Source organism: Chiloscyllium plagiosum, chromosome 6 (genome assembly GCF_004010195.1).
Source record: "Chiloscyllium plagiosum isolate BGI_BamShark_2017 chromosome 6, ASM401019v2, whole genome shotgun sequence".
NCBI classification, from domain to species: domain Eukaryota; kingdom Metazoa; phylum Chordata; class Chondrichthyes; order Orectolobiformes; family Hemiscylliidae; genus Chiloscyllium; species Chiloscyllium plagiosum.
This window is the reverse complement of record NC_057715.1, coordinates 43149994-43172420: the sequence shown is the minus strand read 5'-3', so window position 1 is coordinate 43172420 and position 22427 is coordinate 43149994. Positions and strand designations below refer to the sequence as shown.

At 40.1% G+C, this 22427-nt stretch overlaps 1 protein-coding gene across 1 annotated transcript in view; it reads right to left on the bottom strand.

Annotated features, from left to right (window-relative positions):
- The window catches only part of gpc5a (glypican 5a), a 1026959-nt gene that overhangs the window by 452659 nt on the left and 551873 nt on the right, over nucleotides 1-22427 (bottom strand). The window contains exon 6 of the mRNA XM_043692684.1: nucleotides 21587-21707. Within this exon, the coding sequence (XP_043548619.1) occupies nucleotides 21587-21707 (121 nt within the window). The remainder of the gene's footprint in view (nucleotides 1-21586; nucleotides 21708-22427) is intronic.

The window sequence follows — 22427 nt, the reverse complement described above, 5'->3', positions numbered from 1 at the left end:
CCAAACACCACCTTCACTATCATATCTCCCTGCGACTCTGCTTTCAAGGAGCTATGAACCTGCATTCCAAGGTCTCTTTGTTCAGCAACATTCCCTAGGACCTTACCATTAAGTGTACAAGTCCTGCTAAACTTTGCCCAGACTTGTATCCTTACTTGTATCCTTACCTGTTAAAATTCTCCCTAAAATTCAATTTTTATTTTTATAGCTCAGGTTCCAACACATTTTCTGAACTCTCCTTTTTTTTGAAGCTTCAAGACTTGTGCACATCCAATACCAGAGGCTGCATTTTCCTGCCTCACTTAAAGACAGAATTCAATGTAGGCCACATAAAAATCATGCAATCATATAGCCAGATGTATTCCTCTCTGTTTCCAATAACTTTCAATTGTCATGAGGGGTGGTGGTGGGAGCGTAGACCCCTGAAATCCCCATATGCTCCAATCACCCTCTTGGGGTCATGTGGGCATCAGAGCAGATGGCAACGCTGTTTGAACTCCACATGTGTACCAGCAAGGGTGCAGATAGAAGTTAGTGTTACACATTCTCCAATGAAAATTGTGCTGAAGGAGGTCATGATTCTATAGGCGGATGGCCACAGATGCCTGTATACTCAGATGTGCATGTTTACAGCCTCTCACAGCTGTCTGCACACCAGTGCATCACTTAGATGACAGAGGCCCTCCACTGAGACTGGAAATTCATGGAGGACTCTAGTTAGGTGACTGAGCTGGGCAGGTGCCTCTCGGCAATACATTTCATCAAATTCTCAGTCATTGAGTGGGTCTGTTGTGCTTTTCAAAACTTGACCCTCCAGACAGGTGAGAACTGAAGGGCCTAAGAAGGGGATGGTTCACTGGGGGATCAGGAGGTCAAAGAGAAGGAAGAATTAGTATCAGGGCAAGATATCCCTGCTGAATATTTAGGTGACCTCCTGCCATCCTCTGGGAAGGATCTCCATCCTCTCCCTTGTAGGTTGCCAGGCCATCATGGGTCTCTGTGTTGCAGTGGCAGGCATTGGCATAAACTCCTTCCCTTGAGCAGTGACCTGATAGCTGTTTGGTTGCTGAAACTGGCCTCCATTCCTGACAACACTAGCTTTTATTGGACAAGAAACTGATCAATTAAAGGGATCAGCTCAGTCAAGGTCTAAAATGTGGGAAGTTTGTAACCAGCAGTGGGTTTCTGACAGAGAAACAGACCTAGCTCCTGTTTCGTACCTCCATAGTGAAAACGTCAACCCAATTATCTCTGTTCTTCCAGCTGCCCACCCAATCCCTTTATGAGAAGGAAGTGACATGGGGTGGCAATGTGGGTCAGTGGTTAGCACTGTTGCCTCACTGCACCAGAGACCGGAGTTCAATTCCAGCCTCAGGTATCTGTCTGTGTGGAGTTTGCACATTCTCCCTGTGTCTGCGTGGGTTTCCTCCAGGTGCTCCGGTTTCCTCCCACAATCCAAAGTTGTGAAGGTTAGGTAAATTGGTCATTCTAAATTGCCCATAGTGTTCAGGAATGTGTGGGTTAGGTGCATTAGTCAGGGGTAAATGTAGAGTAATAGAGTAGGGGAATAGGTCTGGATGGGATACTCTTCAGAGGGTCAGTGTTTCCACACTGTAGGGATTCTATGCTAAAAACTAACATTACTGGACTAGTAATCCTGAATACCAGGCAGGGGATATGGCTTCAAATCCTACCATGTCAGATGATTACGTTTTAATTTAATAAAAATCTGAAATTGAAATTTATCCTGAAGTGATTAATTGTGTCATCACTGATGATCATCTTAAAAGCTCATCTGGCTCTCTATTGACCTTTAAAAGAAGAAATCTGTCATTCGTACCTGGCCTGATCTACACAGATCTGAAATTGATCTAGACCCACAACAATGTGGCTGACTTTTAGCTGCCTTCTAAAATAGCCTACCATGCTACTCAGTTTAATGGTAGTTAGGGATGGGCAATAAATACGGACACTTGTCTCCCATGAACAATTTTTTAAAAAAAGTCATGGCAATATATAAAAAAAAACCTGTCAAGCCCCAAATGGGACAGTGGTAATGTTCCGGCCTCTAAGCCAGGAGGTTTGCATTCAAGTCCCATCTACTCTAGCTGTATATAAATAACATGCCTAAACAGGTTGATTTAAAAAAAAAACGATAACATTGAAAAGACACTGTCTGGATGTTGAGTCAAGAACCTGTTTCTGTGCTGTAATATACCAAAAAACTCGACTTTTAATGACTCTCCTCATTTTTCAAACTAAAAAGTATCACTTCACAGTTCTCTGTGTTTATCCTCCCATTAACTCACCCTACATTTCTCATATTCACTTATGAAATGTGTGCAACTAACAAAGCTCTGAAGTGCTGCAGTCTATATGGTTTAGGTACATTCACAATGCTGTCAAGGAGAGTTCCAGGATTTTGTCCCCTTGATAGTAATGGAAGGATATATGGATCTAAACCTTTATGGCTTGGAGGGAAACTTGCAGGTGGCGGTGTTCCCATGCACCTGCTGCTTTTGTTAGGTTTTCTTTTAATTCAAACATGGGGCATGGGCATGACTGGCCAGGCCATGATTTATTGCCCATACCTAATGGCCCAGAGGGCAGTGGAGACTCAACCACTTTGGTCTTGGGTATGGAACAAGATGTAATCCAAACCAAAAAAAATGGAAAATTTATTTTATGCTAAGACATTAATGAACCAGAAGGAATTTTTACGGCAATTGACCATAGGTCACCATTAGGATAGCTTTGTCACCCTCAGATTTTTGAGTTCAAATTCTAGCATCTGCTATGGTGCAATTCAAATTCATGTCCTGAGAACATTAGCCAAAGAACCTGAGGTTGATTCCATGTCGGGCCACTATCTGTGTGTGGAGTTTGCACATTTTGCTCTTGTCTGCGTGGGTTTTCTCCAGTGCTCTGGTTTTCTCCCACAGTCCAAAGATATGCAGTTTACATTACCCATAGAGACTAGGGATGTGCAGGCCAGGTGGATTAGCCATGGAAAATACAGGGTTAGGGTAGGGTGAGTCTGAGAGGGATGCTCTTCAGAGGGTCTGTGTGAACTTGGTGGCCAAATGGCCTGCTTTCACACTATCGGAATTCTATGATTTCCACATTAAACTAGAGGCAGCATTCCAGGAAGCTGCTAGGGTTGGAGCCATTGATGACCGATTGAATTTCAATTATTAGAAAGCCATTTCAAACTGGATGGAAACTGCAAGCATATACATGACTGAACAACTTTCATTCTTGTTCCTTTCAGTGTGAATCCACAATGCATTTTACCTTTTTTTGAACTCAAGTTAATGTACTGATTCCTTCATTAATTGCAGCAAACTTGAAACATGAATAAAATGAATAAAAAATTTCTTGCAGTTCCCATTATAATAACTCAAATGTAAATAATTAAATGAGAAAGTCTCTCTTGTATTAATTTCTGTTCAATTTGAAGATCAGCTATCAGAGTATAACTAAACTCAATGTGAAAAATTGGAGGAGTCCAAGGGAGGAATCTGGGCTGGGATTGACAGGAGAGCTGAATGATTGGTGCCAGGTTAAATGACATCATGTAGAAGGTATATAATATTCTGCAGCAGGAGGGGAATGGTCTTGAAATTATGGTGCATATCAAAACTAACAACATACAGAGAGTGGAAACAGACACCATGGATCTCAGGTAAGATTTTCAAGAGCTAGAGAGAAAGTTAAAAAGTCGGACTTTGAAGGTAGCAATCTCTGGATTATTCCTTGTATTGCATGCTAGCCCCAGCAGAATTAGGAAAACAGGTTTGAAGCATAGTGCACAAGGAAGGGCTCCATATTCTTGGGACACAGAAACCAGTTTTGAGACAGGAGACATCTATTCAAAAGAGAAAGCTGCACATATGCAGGATAGGCATCCATGCCCTCATCAAGAGCTTCACTAGTGTGCTTGAAGAAAGCAGAAGGGAAAATGAGGAGCATAAAAGTAAGGTTGTTGTATAGCTGTTGAAACTGAAGTAGTACCATATTAGAAAGTGGCATGGCACAATAGCTCAGTGGTTAGCACTGCTGCCTCATTGCTGGGACCTAGTTTCAATTTCACCCTCAGGTGAATGTGTGGAGTGTGGACATTCATCCTGTGTCTGTGTGGCTTTCCTCTGGGTGGTCCGGATTCTTCCCACAGTCACAAAGATGTGCAAGTTAGATGGATTGGCCATGCTAAATTGCCTACAGTGTCCATTGTTGTGCAGACCAGATGAATTAGCCATGCGAAATGCAGACTTGCGGAGGTTGGGTCAGGGTGGGGTGCTCTTTGAAGGATTAGTATTGACTCGATGGGATGAAAGGCCTCCTTCCACACTGTAGGAATACTATGTAAAGGAAATGATCGAATACTTGTTTGTCCAATCTCGGAGCATGTAGATTGTGTCGAGGATCTTTTGTATGGCAAGAGAGACAAATGGAGATTGAAGCAATTCAAAGACATGCTGCATAATTCTATATGAATCAGCATGGAAAATACACTATTGTCACTTCCTAGATCAAAGATTTGGAATAAGAATTACTACAGCAAAATGGAGAAAAATTAACAAATCATCTTTGGGCGACTGTCTGTGTGGAGTTTACATACTCTCCCTACGTCCACGTGGATGTCCTCGGGGGTGTTCTGGTTTCCTCCCACAGTCCAATGATATGCAGGTTAGGTGAACTGGCCATAGAGTTCAGGGATGTGTAAGTTAGGTACATTAGTCAGAGGAAATGTAGAGTAGTAGGGGAATGGGTCTGTGTGGGATACTCTTAGGAGGGTCAGTGTGGACTGGTTGGGCCAAATGGCCTGTTTCCACACTGTAGGGATTCAATGCTCTCATATAAAATATGGAACAGAGCCTAGGAATTGACAGAACTGAGTATTTTGTGTCTCTAGCAATGAGGAAATTCAAAGTAGCCATCCACACAAACTACAAAGACCATTCCTACACTGTATCACCCATCTTCTTTTCTAAGAACAACCCCACAGTAGAACAAGCTGCCAAAGGAAGTAACCACTTGAAATATTCATGATTCATCTTTAGATCATCTCCGTTTACTCGTTTTCTATTTTTGCAATATAATATCAGCTTGCCTTGTCTCTAGTTCAGTTTGTCCTAACCACATTCATATATATTGGGGAATAAAGATGTTAATCTCTGATGCGGATACAATCAAAACAGAAGCAAAGTTGAAACAGAAGAAATGTAAGGAAAACAAAAGTATGGCTGTAATTCTTGTACAGGGGCAGCACGGTAGCTCAGTTGTCAGCACTGCTGCTTCACACCAGCAAGCACCCGAGTTTGATTCCAGCTTTGGGCTATGTTGAGTTTGCAGATTCTCCTGTGTCTGTGTGGGTTTCCTCCCAAAGTCCAAAGATGTGCAAGTTAGTAGATTGGCCATACTAAATTGTCTGTAGTGTCTAAGAATGTGTAGGCTAGGTGGGTTAGCCATGGGAAATACAAGGTTGCAGGGATAGAATAGGGGAGTGGGTCTGGATGGGATGCTGTCTGGAGGATCAGTGTGGATTTGATGGGCTGAATGGCCTGCTTCAACACTGCAGGGATTCTATGATGCTATAATCACATGTAAACTGATTTTGGTGAGCTACATGCAGAAATAACAGTGTGGGAATATTATGCAGTGACAATTATGGAAATGTGGCATAATGTAGTTTACAGATTTTGGGAGGCTTGTATCCGTGAGGACAATGTAGAAGTTTAAAAAGATGTTGACATATTAGTGGAGTGGGTGGATAGGTGACAGATGAGGTTCAATGTAGAGAAGTGTGAGGTAATGGACTTTAATATAAAGAACATGGAGACATTATAAAATAAAGGATATTAGTTTAAAGGGTGTGCAGTAAAAGCCATTTCTGTAAATTATTAAAGATGGCAGGGCAGGGAGAAATAGTTTTTTTTAATAAGGCATATCATTTCTAGGCTTCATTAATATGGCATAGAATATAAGGGCAGGGTGGTTATAATGAACTTTTTTAGGGCACTGGTTAGACCTGTGCTAGAGTATTATGTGCAGTTCTGAGTTTCACACCATAGGCAGGATATGAATACACTGGAGAGATTGCAGAAGAGATTTACAAGAATGATTCCAGGAATGATTCATTTCATTTATGAGGAAAGACTGGAATAGATGCTATGCTGTATATCTCTATGACTCAATGGGACTGTTTTCCTTGAAGTGGAGAAACCAAGGGGAGATTCAGTAGAAGTCTCAAATGAGGGGTCTGGACAGCATAGATGTGGAGGAACCCCCACCCCACTCCCCACCCCTGGTAAATGGATCAAGAAACAGAGAAGACAGTTTTAAAATATCTTTTAAAAGAAGCAATTGAAAGAGAAGGAAAATATACTTCTTCACACAGTGAGTGGCTCAGATCTGGAATGCACTGCCTGGAAATGTGGTGGACGCAGCTCCAAATGAAATATTCAAGAAGACATTGGCTGCTTATTCAAATAGAAGAGAAAATATTAAATTTTGTGAAAGGGCAAGAGATTGGTGCTAAATAAATGGCCTCCTTCTGCACTGTAAGAGTTCTGTGATACTGTGAAAAATGGTGAGACTAGGCACTTTCTGTGCAAGGGCATACAATGTTCAAAACAAGAGAGAAAAGGAAAGAATGGAACAGTGAGTTGCAATTAAATAATGTTTGAGAAGACAAAACAATTGAAAAGAAAGAATTTCCTTGAGGCAAAAACAGAAACTATTTGCATAGAGTTGAGAAGCAAAAAAATCACACAACGTAGGGTATTCTATAGGTCTCCAAATAATGAGAGAGAGTTAGAGGAACAATTCTATAGACAAAATATAGAGATAGTAATGGAGTGGCAAAGTTAGGGGACTTTAATTATTCAAACATTGATTTAGTATTATCTTAGAATAAATAGTAAAGACGAAGTTTGGAACTGTGTTGAGCAGAATGTCCTTAACCATTAGGGTCTCAGCCCACTAGATCGGATGCTGGAAACGAGGTGGGCAAAGTGGATCCGGTGTGTCAGGGAGCATTTGGATAAGGGTTATCTTTGTATCATAAGGTTTAGATTAGTAATGGAGAAGAGCCAGGAATCATTGTAATACTGAACTTCTAATTTGGAAGAATTCTAATTCTAATTCTAATTGCTAAGGGACGAGAGGGTAAAATGGAACCAGAAATTGACAGAGGAAAAATTGAAAAAGAAAGTGGAAGATATTTAAGAAAGAGACAATTCAAGTACAAAATAGTCACATTTCAACAAGAGCAGCATGAAAAGTAAACATTAACAAAGCTCCATGGATGATGAGGGAGGTAGAGCCTCTGATTAAACAAAAATGGAGTGTTTTGGGTGAATTTTTTGATTGAAAACTAGGTCAATGTTGAATAGGAAAAGAAGACTGGCAGAGAGAGTATGAAAACAAAATGACAGTCATCCTAAGAGAAAACTCAGAAATCCTCTGTCAGTATGTATGTTGCAAGGGGACAGTAAGAGATGATGTGGGACATGATAGTGACAAAGAGTATGCTTTGAATTACAGAGGAAGGAGAGTATACTTAATGATTGAGGATCATTAGTGTTTTAACAAGGAGGATCAATCTAATAAGGTATTGTTAGAAGTAGACATAATAAATAATATGAAATTGAAAGTGTGGAAGTTCTGGAAAGGTTAGTAATGTTTTGGATGGATAAGTCATCTGTTCCACATGGATTAACTCCAGATTGCTCAAGTGGGGTTGGAGATAGTAAGGGCTTTCCTTCATTTTTCAAGCTGCTATTGATACGGGGAAGGTGCCGAGAAATGGAGTGTGGCAAATGTGACAGCATTCAAGAAAGGAAACAAGGTCAGCCCTAACTAGTACAAGACAATTTAGTCTAACCATCAATGTTAGATAAGGTTTTTGAATCCTAAATCAGAGAAAGAAGTTAAGTCCTTGGAGAGATTTAAGTTAATTTGAAAGGTCAACATACATTTGTAAAAGGCAGCTTGTGCTTGATTAATTTCATGTTTTGGTGAAACAACAGAGATGGTTGAAGAAGGAAATATGGATGTTACTTCAATGAACTTTAAAGTAGTTGTCAAGGTTCCACACAAAAGACTGGTTAACAAGATGAAGTCTTATGAAATGGGAGAATGGTAGAAGTATGCAATTGTAAAATGAAAGAAAAAGCATCATGGCAGAAAGCACCAAGTCAGGCTAGATGGTTATTTTTCAGACTGGAGGACTATAGGCAATGGGTGTTCCCCAAAGTTCATCGCTCAGATCACTGCTTTTATTGTTACATAAAAATAACTTGTGTCTTGGTGTAGGAAATGGAATTTCATAATTTGCCAATGAATACAAACTGTGGAGAGTGGAAAACCATGTGGAACATTATGAATTGTCCACAACAGGATGCAGATAGGCTAGTAGAATTAGCATCGATCTTTGAAGGCAGCTGGATATATTGCAAAACAGGTTAACAAAATGTGTGGGATCCTGAAATTCATAAATAGAAGCATTGGGTTCAAGATACTGTCTTATGAGTTTTAATAAAAAGCTTGTGAGCAACTGAAGACTTTATAATGGATAAGTGATGCTTGAGATAAATAAGTAACTGATGATGGAATCAGGTGAAGGATACTTCGGACGTCTGACTCAAGCATTTTTTGTAATAAAGTTCAGATCAGTGGAACCTGATACAAACCACCAATTTCCCCAGAGAGGCTGTGGGCAACTGAAAAAGTAATAAACAGCTGGTGCCACTTGTTTGCCACTCTGGTCCAATTACCTATGAGGACAAAAGCAGGAATGTTATGCTGAAACTTTGGAAAGCTATGGTTAGGACATATTGAGGGTACAGTATCTAGTTCTAATCACTGCCCTTCAGCAAAACTGTGAAGGTCCTCACAAGGATGCAGAGAGATTTACCAAAATGCTGTCAGGGGTGTGGGGGTTTCAGACATAACGTTAAGTTGCAAAAGCTAGGGTTGTTCTTCTTGGGCCAAAGGAGAATAAGGGGAGATTTTGCACAGAAATCAAGATCCTGACAGATTTGGATAAGGTAGACACGGTAAAACTCTTCCCATCAACTGCATGAAGGGCTAGTAATGTAGACTTAAGCTAGTTTGTGATAGAGAAGAAATAGCAGGGAGAACATTTTCTTTACAGTGAGCAGTAGTGAAATGGACCTTGTTGTCTACAAGAATAGTGGATGCCAAAACAATGTATATTTTCAAAGAAAATTGGATAGAGACTTGAAGAAATAAACTTACAAGGGATTGATCAGGTGAGTGAAACTGACCAGATTGCTTTGTTGCAGGTGGAGGGTGGGGTGAGTGGGGAGGGAGAAGGGTTAGAGAGTTGCTGGCATAGAATTAATGCAACAAATGGTCTCCTTATGTGCCAGAAATGATTTCATGACTATGGGGTTTGGAGACAGCTATTAACTTTTAAAGTCTTGTCTGGACAATACATTCCTCCCACTGTCAGAAACACATTGCAGGACCTCCTCTGAATTGAAATATGTGCTAGTTTGCAGCACCTTGCACTAGCACCGTTTGGTGGACCCTGGGATGGAGAGACAAAAAAGCCATATCTTTCACTTGCACAAAGATACTGTAGGCTGCTCACAGCCCACAATTGCAGTCCTTGAATATCTGTTCTTCCCTCGTGTGAGTTTTTTTATTGTAGGATTTACCAGATTGTCACTATTGATGTGGTAAATGGCAAAACTGCAAGCTGACCACAAGGGCATGCTAACTTCTGAGGCATGACATGTGCTGCCAGCTGTCCTCAATTATTACAATGAGGCCTGAGGCTCTAAAGACCTTGCTTGAAAATGAGCCATAACAAATTTCTAGTCCCTTGTTCCCCTTGCCATTATATTACATTTAGCCACATTAAAATTCAGCTGTTGTTTTTTTTTAGACAAATCCCATATTGATGTTGCTACTCTATTACAAAACAAATTTAGGAGACCTGAGTAAAGAAAAAAACACAGGAGTAATGCAATTAGCATGCGGAATGTTGCAAATAAAACCTACATAACAAATTGTTAGCTGAATAATGTAGACCTGTTTATTGGTAATGTTATGAAAACAAAATAGAATTTTATTGATTTGAAAAATACTACATACAAGTATGAAAGTAATAGATTTTTGATTGATTTTGTCAACTTGAGTTGGAATTTGAACAACAAAATGTGAATTAATCAGCTAGTGCTGATTAAAGAACATTTCACACTGTGTAGGGCCATTTTGAAGCATTTTTCAATTATTAGGATGTGATTGACTATTTGGGAGGTTATGAATGATGGCAAAGACATTGTACATTAATCTTCAAGATTACAACAAATACTTTACTTTCAGTCTATCTAAATTATGATGGCTTAGATTTTGCACATCATAGAGGGTTAGGGTTTTTGAGTCACCTTACAAAGGCATTGAGTGTATCTCACTTAAGACAATGCAGGAAAATTTTATAAGCGTGCGAAGATGGGAAAGGCATTGTGACACATAATTAACCTATGGCCAGTTGGTTGCTACAAGCAGTACACAAACTTTGTACTGCCTGCTCAACAATTTGATTGCTATATACACACCAGAGGTAAATACACTGATGACTGGTTGCATGCTCAGCATGGTGTGCAGGTACATGTGCAGCTAGCATGACCTGCAAAGTGCAGACTCATTTTATACGTAATATCTTCCATTTAAAGGCTGCTTTAAAGACTAGAGCAGTTGTTGGAATAGTCACAGAAGGTCTAGTTTTGGAGCAACAAACTCGTTAGAAAGCTCCTGGTTTCTCTGATGCACTGCTGGAGGTGTAGTCCAGGAGGGAGAATGAAGGGAAAGCATGTTTCCAAAGTGAGCTGGGATGCCTTTAAGGTTAGCCCTCTGAAGGGAATGGGAATATGTGGCTAGGAAAATCAATTCCCTTTAGGTCAGGCTGCAGTGCTGAGAAAAGCTTAATATTCATATAATTACACAAAGTCAGTGAATACACCTGTAAATAATATTTCATTTCCAGCACAGCACCCACTTCTCATGCTGCATAGCACATCCACCACTCACTCAAGCAGGACTCATTCATAGCAGTCAGAGGCTCCATTTTAAACTCTCAAACTTATCAAATTTGCCAGTCTTGTGTGTATCTCTCACAACTTGCATATATTTTCAGCGAAATAACGAAAATACATTGTAACACACTCATCTATGTCTTCTCCATTTCTTGTAGGGTAATGTCATACATTGTCACTTCGAGCAGCAAAGTGATGCAGGATGTTAGTACGACATCTACTAAGCGTTTTCAGTGTGCACTTCTCAGCATTATACAATGACTGAGTCAATTCCATTGACAGTGCTAGGAATATTCATGATGGTGTTAAGTTCCTGATTTATGAGTCTTCTCACTTTTTCACCATTTCATTCCTACTAGTAGGATTTTTTTTAAAAATTCAGTCACAGGATGCGGGCATCACTGACTGGCTAGCATTCATTGCTTGTCCTTGGTTGTCCTTGAAGGTGCCCTTGTTGAACTGCTGCAGTCCATGTGCTGCAATTGCGAATTCAGGAGAGATGAAGCACCTGTTGCCCAATGTCTAAATTCCCACTGCTGCACATGCAGAAGCTAGCCAAAGTCTGTGTGCAGCAGAAATTCAGACCATGATCACAGGACTGATGCTTGGTCCCATACAGGCTCAGACTACAGTCATCAGTGGCTCTATGGTTCACTCTCCTGTCTTACCCTTGTGCTCTCACCACTGCTACTCCATCAGTGCCCACATTGTTGTATTTCAGCCATGCTACCCATGACTAGAAGATACAATATTAAAGCTGGCATGGCTATCCTCAAGCTAAATGCAATCTTCAACTACCTTCAACTAGCCATTTTGCAACCACTGGGGTAGGGCTGTGTAGCTGCACTAGACAACAGCCACAAGACAGGTACTGAGAGATTACTTTATTTATTGTTTTCAAGGAATTTTTGTGTCACTGGCAAGGCTAGCATTTATTGCACACCCTTTCTTGTCTTTGATTTGCTGCAGTCCATGTAGCATAAGAGAGAGGGAGCCTAGCACCTAAAGAAGCAAGAACCAAGAGAACCTGGAAACAATCGTCAGCCCTTGAAAACATTAGAGAGAGCGCAAACACCAGACCAAATGGTGTGAAGAAAGGAGAGGAAAGCCTAAAGTGGGCATTACAGGAAGGTGAATTGATTGGTGTTTGAACAGTTTCAGTTAGGAACTGTGTTTCAAGCCTTTTAATTTTGAAAAATATAAATTTCTAAACTGACACATGGAAAATGAATATTTACAGTCATGGGAATGAAAGTGATTTGTGAGTAAAGGTGAAGAATTTCTACTTTCTACATAACCCCAGGTATTAGTTAACAGTCTGAGAGTAGGGTAAAAGTAAGTTAGAGACTGACATTACGGTAAGTAAAGTAACTTTAATGTATGGTAGAGCAGTATGGCCAGTAGAATTCTTAACTTGTGGCATATGTGGAGTTTGGGCCACTTATGACTTGGATGACCTCATGTGTAGAAGCTGTCATCAGCTGCATGAGCCTAAGTTGTGGACTTCAGAACTCAAACAGCAACATAGGATCACTGAAAAGCATCTGTTCGGCAGAGACCTATGAGGATAGTAGATTCATAGAGGTGGTCACAGTACAAGTTAATGGCAAGCATTCCAGGATTTTGACCCAGCGACACTGAAGAAATCCAGGTCAGGATGATGACTGGCTTGGAGGGGAACTTGCAAGTGATGGTGTATCCATGCATCTGCTGCTCTTTTCCTTCTAGGTGGAAGTGGTCACAGCTTTGGAAGGTGCTAGCTGAGGAGCCTTGGTGAATTTCTGCAGCAATCTTGTAGATAATACACACTGCTGCTACAAGTATTGGTGATGGAGGGAGTGAATGTTTATGGATGTGGTGGCATCAAACAGGCCACTTTGCCTTGGATGGTGCAAAGCTTCTTGAATGTTGTTGGAGCTGCACCCTTTCAGGCAAATGGGGAGTATTTCATCACAATCCTGGCTTGTGCCTTGTAAATAGTAGACAGGTTTTGTTTCTCTAGGTAAAAACAATGACTGCAGATGCTGGAAACCAGATTCTGGATTAGTGGTGCTGGAAGAGCACAGCAGTTCAGGCAGCATCCGAGGAGCAGTAAAATCGACATTTCGGGCAAAAGCCCTTCATCAGGAATAAAGTTTTGTTTCTCTGCTCATTGGTAGCTTAATACCATTGAATGTCAATAGTTCTCTCTTTTTGGAGATGGCTCTTGCCTGGCACTTGTGTCATGCAAATGTTACTTGTCACTTTTCAGCCTAAGCCTGGACATGCTGCATTTGAACATGGACTGCTTCAACATTTGAGGAGTTATGAATGACACTGATCATTGTGCAATCTTCAGCAAAGATTCTCACTTTTGATCTTGCACCACTCTTTGCTAGTGCTGTTGAGGAGGCTTTAAATGAGCAGAATTATGGAAATTAGGAGAGAATATTAATAAAGTAATACCAGGTACACAGAGCCCTGGTAGAGACGAAACGCACTAGAGTAGAGAACAGTAAGTTAATAAGTAAGTTATGTGTGGGAATGATAAGTAAGCTTGCAGGTGACACAAAGATTGGCTGGGTAGTTGATAATGAAGAAGAAGGTCTTCGGTTACAGGGGGATATAAATGGATTGGTCATTTGGGCAGATCACTGGCAGATGAAATATAGCCCTGATTAGCATGAGGTGATACAGATTGGAAGGAGTAACTAGACAAGTAAATATTCAAACGTGAGGAAGTTCAGATGAAGAGGGTGCTTGTCCACAGATCTAGTGGCAAGGATACAGGATACCTTTGTCTTTATCGTTTCAGACTTTGATTATAAGAACAGGCAAGTGATTGTGCAGTTGTACAGGACCGGTTGGAGTACTGTGTACAGTTCTGCTCTCTGCATGAAAGGAAGGATGTGACTGGACTGGAGAGGTGAAAAGGAGATTCACCAGGATGTTTTCTGGGATAGAGTACTTTAGCTATGAAGAAAGGCTGTTCAGATCATTTTATTTAGAACAGAGAAGGCTGAGAGGGGATCTGACTGAAGAGTATAAGTTTATGAGGATGATCTACAGTTTGGATAGAAAGCAGATTTTCCTCTAAGTTGCAGGGTCAATAACAAGGAAGCATAATTTTAAGGTGAAAGACAGGATGTTTAGAGGGGATTTGAGGAAAAACATTTTCACCCAAAGGATAGTGGGGGTCAGGAATGCACTGTCTGGGAGGGAAATTGAGGCTGGTAATCTCACAACCTTAACAAAAGTACTTGGATGAGCATTTGAAATGTCATAATATTTGAGGTTAAGAGCCTTAAACTGGAAAGTAGGATGAGCATAGATTTAGTGGAGCGGGGGCTGTACAGGCAGTATAAAACAGTTCAGTTTGTTACCCTTCTTTATGGTTGTGACCAGAATTGATTTTCTTTATTTTTCTAATTTTTAGTTTGGAACTGTGAGCAGACATTGAGAATTGAACTTTCGATTTTGTACAGCAGCTTGTTTTAATAAATAAATGATAAATAATAAATAAATAAATAAAAGAACAAACAAACGTATATTCATTTATGGGAACTGATCTGGAAAGTTAATTGTAGGTTGATTATTGTTCTAAGAATGCCACAGACATTTCAGCACCTCAGATGCCTTATGCTCAGATGTTAAATGTGTTAATCAAAGGAAGGCTGGTGATGACCAGCCACGCAAAGAGAATATTGAAAAGAAATGAAAAAGAAACAAAAGACTGAACTGATCTTGATTTTGGAAGCTGTTTGCATTGACTGGTGGCTTTGGACTTCAAGTAAAACATACAGTTCCAAGTGCCTGTGAACAATATATTGTCCAAGGTTTGCATGAAGGTTTGGCAACCATCATTTGAAATTACTGACGTTAACTGGCCAGTTACAACTCTTATTCTTCGTTTACTACATCCCTTAAGTGTGTATGTTTGTGACAATGGGTACTATGAGCAAAAAAGATTGGGTTTAAATCACAAACATTAATTAGATACTTTGTTTAAAATTAAATTGTTAATTTCTGTTTTATAAACTTGGAGTCTGATAAATGTCATTCATTAAGTCTGATTAGAACCATTTGGTCTATTCTAAAGGTCGCTGAGTATTTGAATTTCACTGTGTTGTGATACCCAGTGTTAACAAATCTGATTTGATCTGACTTGATCTTCTTGTGTTGTAAGACCACACTCTCTATGTAATTCTTTTCACAATTGCTAATCAAAGTTTTATCAACCTCTGCTTTGAACATACACAAAGGCTAAGCTTCTATAGCCTTCTTGGGTCAAGAATTCCAAAGATTCACCACACTCTGAGTAAAAGAAATTCTCCCCACCTTGATTCTAAATGGCATTTGTCTTGTTTTTAAAACATGTCCTCTAGTTCTAGACTCCACAACAAGGAGAAACATCTTAACTATCTCTACCAATCTATCCTTATTTCAGTATTTTGCTGGTTTCAATAATTACGACATTATGATAATAATGGAGACCTGGCTAATGGAAGGGTAGATCTGAGTGTTAATACCTGGTTTCAAGGTGTTCGGAAGGGATAGGAAAGGGAAAATTGGAGAAGGGGTTGCATTTATGATTGAGGAGTGCTTTATAGTAGTGGTAAAGGAGGTTATTTCAGAGGATTCAAGGACAGACTTGATTAAGATATATAAGAAAAGTGCAATAACATTGTTCAATGTAGTCTTCATAAGCTTCAATAGGGCAAGAACAGAACTGAGCTGGTCAGACTGTGGTCGATGTGGTACCAAACAAATGGATTGCTTTGACCTGAAGGATAATGAGCTTCTTGAGTCATCCAGGCAAGTGGTCAGTATCCCGTCAAACTCCTGACTTGTGCCTTGTAGTGCTACCGATTCAGTTACTAGTCAGTGGAAACCAAAGTATATTGATGGTGGCAGATTCAGGGTTGCTAATGTCTTTGAATGTCAAGCAGTGATGGTTAGACTCACTCTCATTGTGGGGTGATTGTTAGCTGGCACTTGGTTGGTGCAAATGTTAATTGCCACTAATTATTGCAAGCGAGGATGTTGTCCTGGTCTTTCTACAGTTGAAAATCAAATGACACCAGGTTATAGTCCAACAGGTTTATTTGAAATTGCAAGCTTTCAGAGCTCCTCTCCTTCCTCAGGCGTGATATCATAGAACATAGAACATTACAGTGCAGTTTAGGTCTTTTGGCCCACGATGTTGCACTGACCTGTGAAGCCCATCTAACCTACACTATTCCATTTCTCATCCATATGTTTATCTAATGACCATTTAAATGCCCCTGAAATTGGTGAGAGGTAGGGAGGTATAAGACACAATATTTATGAGCAAAATGTTAACAACTTTACAACTAGTTGCCCTTGTTGAATCCGATAATCAGTTAGGAGGTGGACTGCTGATTTAAAATACAAAATCCAGATTCCGTTCAGGCTTTTGTCCCTAGATAATTAAAAATTTTATCAACGTACAAGAGGTGATTTCTCAAGTTGGACAGTGCATTTTAGGTGTGAGGTCCTGCTTCAAATCTATGTTGTAAGCTGAGGTTTGGTTTCATTCTTTTGACAGGAAATTATCTTGAACGAAATAATTTCTCTCAGCACGTGTGTCTGTGAGTGTTTGTCTGCTTTTTTTTGACATAACTTCCTCCAGCGTGTGTGTGTGTCTGTCTGTCTGAGTGTGTGTGTTTGTATGAGTGTGTGTGTTGCATGTGTGTGTACATGTATGTGCTGTGTGTGAGAGAGTGTGTGTGTGTATCTATGCATATATGTATATATGAGTGTGCATGCATGAGCGTTTGTGTGTGGGAGAAGGTCTGTGTAAGTGTGCGAGTGTTGTGTGTGTGAGTCAGTGTACAGGAGTATATAGTGTGATGGGTTCACCTGCAGTGTGACATGAACCCATTAGAATTGAACCTAGCTATCAGTCTCTGCTCAACAATTTTGTATTGTTGAATTTCCCGAAGTCCATCTTGGAGGATGCTCAATTGAAGGCATTGTCTAACCTGAGAAATTATTTTTTGTACATTGATGAAACCTTTAATTATCTAAGGACAAAGACCTGAAAGGAATCTGAACTTTGCGTTTTAATCGGCAATCTACCTCCTAATTGATTGAAGGATTCAACAAGGGCAGCTAGTTTTAAAGTTATTAACTTGTTGCTTATAAATACCATGTCTTATATCTCCTTATCATACCATGCTGAGGAAGGAACGGAGCTCCAAAAGATTGCAATTTCAAATAAACCTGTTGGACTATAACTTGGTGATGTTTGCTTTTTGACCTTGTCCACCCCAATCCAACTCCGGCATCTTCCCACAATTTCTAAAGTTGGACACAGACTACTTTAGTTTCTGAGAAATTGCAAATCATGCTGAACATTTGGTAATTATCAGCGAACATTACCACTTCTGATATTATGATGGAGTGAAGTTCACTGATGAATCAAATATAAATGTGGGGTCAGGATACTACTCTCAGGAATTCCTAGAGAAATGTCAGACACCATCCACGGAGACAGAGCAAACTAACATTTTGAGTCTAGGTGACTTTTCATCAGAGCTCTGATGAAGACTTTTCTAGACTCAAAACATTAGCTTGCTTTCTATGATGCTGTCTGACCTGCTGAGATCTCCAGCATTTGCTGTTTTCAGTACAGATTCCAGCGGCTGCAGTAATTTGTTCCGACAGATATGTCCTTGGACTGAGATAACAGAACTCCAAACACCATGACTGTCTTCCTTTTTGCCAGTATAATCCCAATCAGCAGGAGAATGTTCTCTTGATTCCCACTGACTCAAATTTTTGCCAGGGGTCCTTGAAGTCTTCTCTGATCAAATACTTCCTTGATACCAAGGGCAATAATCTTTTTGAATGGGCATGTTAGTTTCAGTTCTTTCATTTGTAAATCGCAAAAGTTTCTTAAAGTTACATTCTTAAGTGAACTTTAACAATAGGTGCCATGCTGGCCCAGATAATGCATTGAAAGTGTGAGCTGCCCTGCATGAGGGTGTCTGTGCCCCAATGTTCAGATTGATTCCAATCTAAAAAAGAGTTTTACAGAATCGTCCATGGATTCATGCAGTTTTTCAGCAAAATAAAATGTAATTCTGCATGGTAGGAGGTGTCCCCACGTATAATGGTGGTATCTATGTCGACACACTGACATATCTTGCAGCATCTACTGTGACAAGGTTGTAAGGCATTGCCCTGAAAGCTGGGCAGTTTACCGTGAACAATGATCTATTTAAGGCTTGGTAGTTTTTTAAAGGTGAGAAGTGGAGGTGTGGGGAAGGTGAGGTGCTCATCCTCATTGATAACGGATTGCAGGCTGTGAAGAAAATGGCATAGCATTTTGGCTCCTGGGAAGTACTGGACAACGAGGGGTACCCTGTCAATTGCAACACATGTCTGTCTCCTGAGGACGTCATTATGGTTTCTCGCTGTGGCACGTTGGAACCAGCAGTAGATGAGTTGAGCATCATACCCTGTTCTTATGAGGGCATTCTTGAGGACTTTCAAGTGCCCGTCATGTTCCTCCTCATCTGAACAGAGCCTGTGCATGTGTAGGACTTGTCCATAGGAAATGGCTATTTTAATATGTTTCGGGTGGAAGCTGGAGAAGTGTAGCATCATCAGGTTATCCGTGGGTTTGCGATAGCGTAAGGTGCTGATGTGCCCATCCTTGATGGAGATGCATGTGTCCAAGAATGAGACAGATACGAGAGAGTAGTCCATGGTGAGTTTGATGTTGGGATGAAACACATTCATATCACTGTGTAGTTGTTTCAGTGACTCCTCGCCATGGATCCAGAGGGAAAAAAAAGTTGTCAATATACCTTATGTATAGTGTTGGTTGGAGATCCTGCATAGAGAAGAAGTCTTGTTTGAACCTGTGCGTGAAAATGTTGGCATATTGGGGTGCAAATTTGGTCCCCACAGCTATTCTGTGTGTCTGGATGTAGAACTGGTTGTAGAAAATGTTGTGGTTGAAGATAAAGTGGATGAGTTGTAGGACGGTGCTTGGAGTTTGGCAGTTGTTGGTGTTGCGTACTGAGGCTATTGCTGCCATGCCATCATTGTGGGGGATACTAGTGTAGAGTGCTGAAATGTCCATTGTGACGAGGAATGTTCCCGGTTCAACTGGTCTGTGGGGCTGAGTTTCTGTAAGAAATCTGTAGTGCCGCGACAGAAGTTGGGGGTCTGTACAATGGGTTTCAAGATGCCTTCGACATAGCCAGAGAGGTTCTCATGCAGGGTCCCATTTCCTGATACAATGGGACATCCTGATGTGTTGGCTTTGTGTATCTTTGGAAGGCAATAGAAGTCGCTTACGTGAGAAGTATGTGGGATGAGGGTACATAGGGATCTCTGAAGGGTTGGATCCAAAGTCCTGATCAATGTGTTTAGTTCACGGGTGTTCTCTTTGGTCGGATCAGCCGATAGTTGCCTGTAATGTTCCTGGTTGTTCAATTGTCGGTACATTTCCTTGTAGCAATCTGTTCTATTCTAAATCATGCTGGTTCTTCCTTTATCTGCTGGTTTGATGACAATGTTGTCTCATACACAAACCTCTCTCTATACACAAGCTCTCTCTCTTGCATGGTGTTTGGTTCTGTCTTTCTCTACCATGATCTCCAACTAACTATGACCAAGAAGTTGGTTTGAAAGACTTATTGAAAAGCTTGCAATCTGCCCAGTTGTTGTTACTAAAAAGTATAACTAATATTTTGAAAGAGTCAAATGTAGCAATCAACAACTCAAGCATAAATATCATTTTGAACAGTCTGTCCTCTGAATAGTCAGAGTGCTAGCTCCAACAACAAAAACATTGCAAACAAATAAACAAATTAATCACATTTATTTCTTTGACTGTGTTGGGCATCCTCTGTCATTGAGGATGGGGATTTTTGTAGAACCCTCCTCCTCCTGCTTATTGTCAAATTGCTTGCCACCACTCAAAACTGGATGTGGAAGGACTGCAGAGTTTAAATCTGATCCACTTGTTGTGAGACCATTTAATTGAATCAGTTACATGCTACATCTGTTATATGACATATAAATCATCCTGTGTTGTAGCTTCATCACATTAGGACATTATTTTTTGGTATGTCTGGCACTGATCCTGGCATGTACTCCTGCTCTCCTTAATGAACCAGAATCTGATGGCAAATATAAAGTGAGGACATGCCAGGCCTCAAGCTTAAAGATTGTGGTTGAATAAAATATTTCTAATGGCTCACAGCACCACATAGTTAGCAAAAAGGGGATGGATACTTCTCCAGTGTCAATCCACCCTAAAATTTGCCTTTCCCTCCTCATCTAAGGAGGGAAAATTTACACCCAAATATATAAAACATATGGATAGTTCACATTTTAGTGGAAGACCTTTTGTCAAAACCGATGAATGTGTGTGATGTAGTAGGTTTTAGGAAGTATAAAGGAAAGAGCAAAATGAAGAAATAACCAAAGGGTATCTGGTTATTGTGGGAGGGTAGAGTTAAAACTACAAAGACATGATGACAGAGGGTAAAAGGTGGCAGTGGTTAGACAAGTAAAAAAAAAGGAATGTTCAGATGTGTTGTGAAAACAGCAGAATCTAAGTGAAAGGATGTCATGATCGAAGTGTTCAGCAGCATTGCCAGAGGGCACCTTGAATGCTGCAACCACTTTGTTTGCCAAGAAACAAGAGAGAAATTCAAAACTGCTGGGAAATGCAGAGAAGGGTTCAGGTTTAAATACTTAATATCAGGGGAATTAGGAAAGGTTGGAGAAATGGGCTTTTCAATTTGTAAAGAAGGCAACCGAGAGGTGATCTCACAGAACAAGTATAATAGTATGGCATTAACAGAAATGTTAATTCTTATAAAAACAATCATTGTGTGCCAAGGATTCTGAGATAGACCAACAGTTACAAAAACACTGACAAAACTTATTGATCATTAGAGGTTATAATAGGCAAATTTTAGGTATCCTCTGGATAAGAACACAGAATATAGGAGCAGAAATAGACCATGCAGCCCCTTATATCTGGTCCACAGTTGAATACAATCACCTCTGATCTGATTGCAGTATCATCTCCACATTGCTGCCAAACCCTGCTAACTATTGCCTCCCTTGTTAGTCACATATGAATAAAAATGGGTCATTTAATGGAAAGCAAGAACAAACAAAAGGGAACTAAAAACATCAGTGATACTATGAGAAGCAGAGTTTATTGATGGACCATGTGTGAAGGAATTAACTTATTTTTAAGATTCATCCTTCTAGCTCTCCCAAACTTACTGAACAATATAAGGTATCAGTTTAATGGAGGAACAATTGGATCCATACTTTTAAGGATGCTTTACCATCCTCAGGTTTTGCATTCATGTATTTCCTTTGGCCGCAAACAAAAAGACAACTAAGTTACGTTTATAAGCAAATTTTTTATATTCTAGAGTTTAAAGTAACTCTTTTCCATTAACAGCATTTGTAGTCGTATGAGTTTGGAATAATTTTAGTGCATTGTCTTGTCATTTTGTGACAGGTCGGCTTACCTGATTGATGTGCTTCAGTTTATCGACAATCTGATTTATGACAGGGTTAGTTCCTTTCACTTTCACCTCTGGGTTGCTTGACTGAGCTTTGATGCCATTGCCAACAACTTGGTGTGTATAGCTGAAATCAATAAAAATACTTTTTTTCAGTTTAAATGCAGTAGTTAGACAATTAAATTATTTTTCCCAGTTGTAGAATTGTAGGCATAGCAACACAGTCATTTCTGTATTTCTGTAAATCAAATTTTAATAATGTTTTTCTTGAACTCTTGAGTTAACTACTTCTTTGAGCATGACATTGGGCATTCAATTTAATTACTTTGAACTATAAGAGAATAAGCAAAGGACTATACAATGTATCATAAAATGGTCACAGTACCGAAGGCAGACATTTGGTTCCTCATATCTGTGCTGGCTCTCTGAAGGAGCAATGTACCTCAGGCTACTCCCTCCAGCTTCTCTCTGCGGCCCTGTTCATTCCTCCTTTTCAGTGATAATCCAATTCCCTTTTGAATGAGACTGCCTTCTCCATACTCTCAGGAACTGCGCTCTAGTCCCTAACACTTACTGTGTAATCAGATTTTCCTTGTGCCATCATTGCTTCTTTTACCATCTTTTGTCAATTACCTTCAATCTGCACCCTCTGGTTATTCAACTCGAGATCTCTATTTGACTAGCAGAAGAAGCAGAGTGGAGAGAAATAGCAATAGAACATCCAATCAAAGCTGAGGGGTGAGGCCCAGATTGAGTTTAGTGGAGCAGCAACGAACCAGAAATAAAAACTTGCCAGAATTCAAAATGGCTGACAGAAGTGACATCAGTGCGAAATTGATAAGTAGTA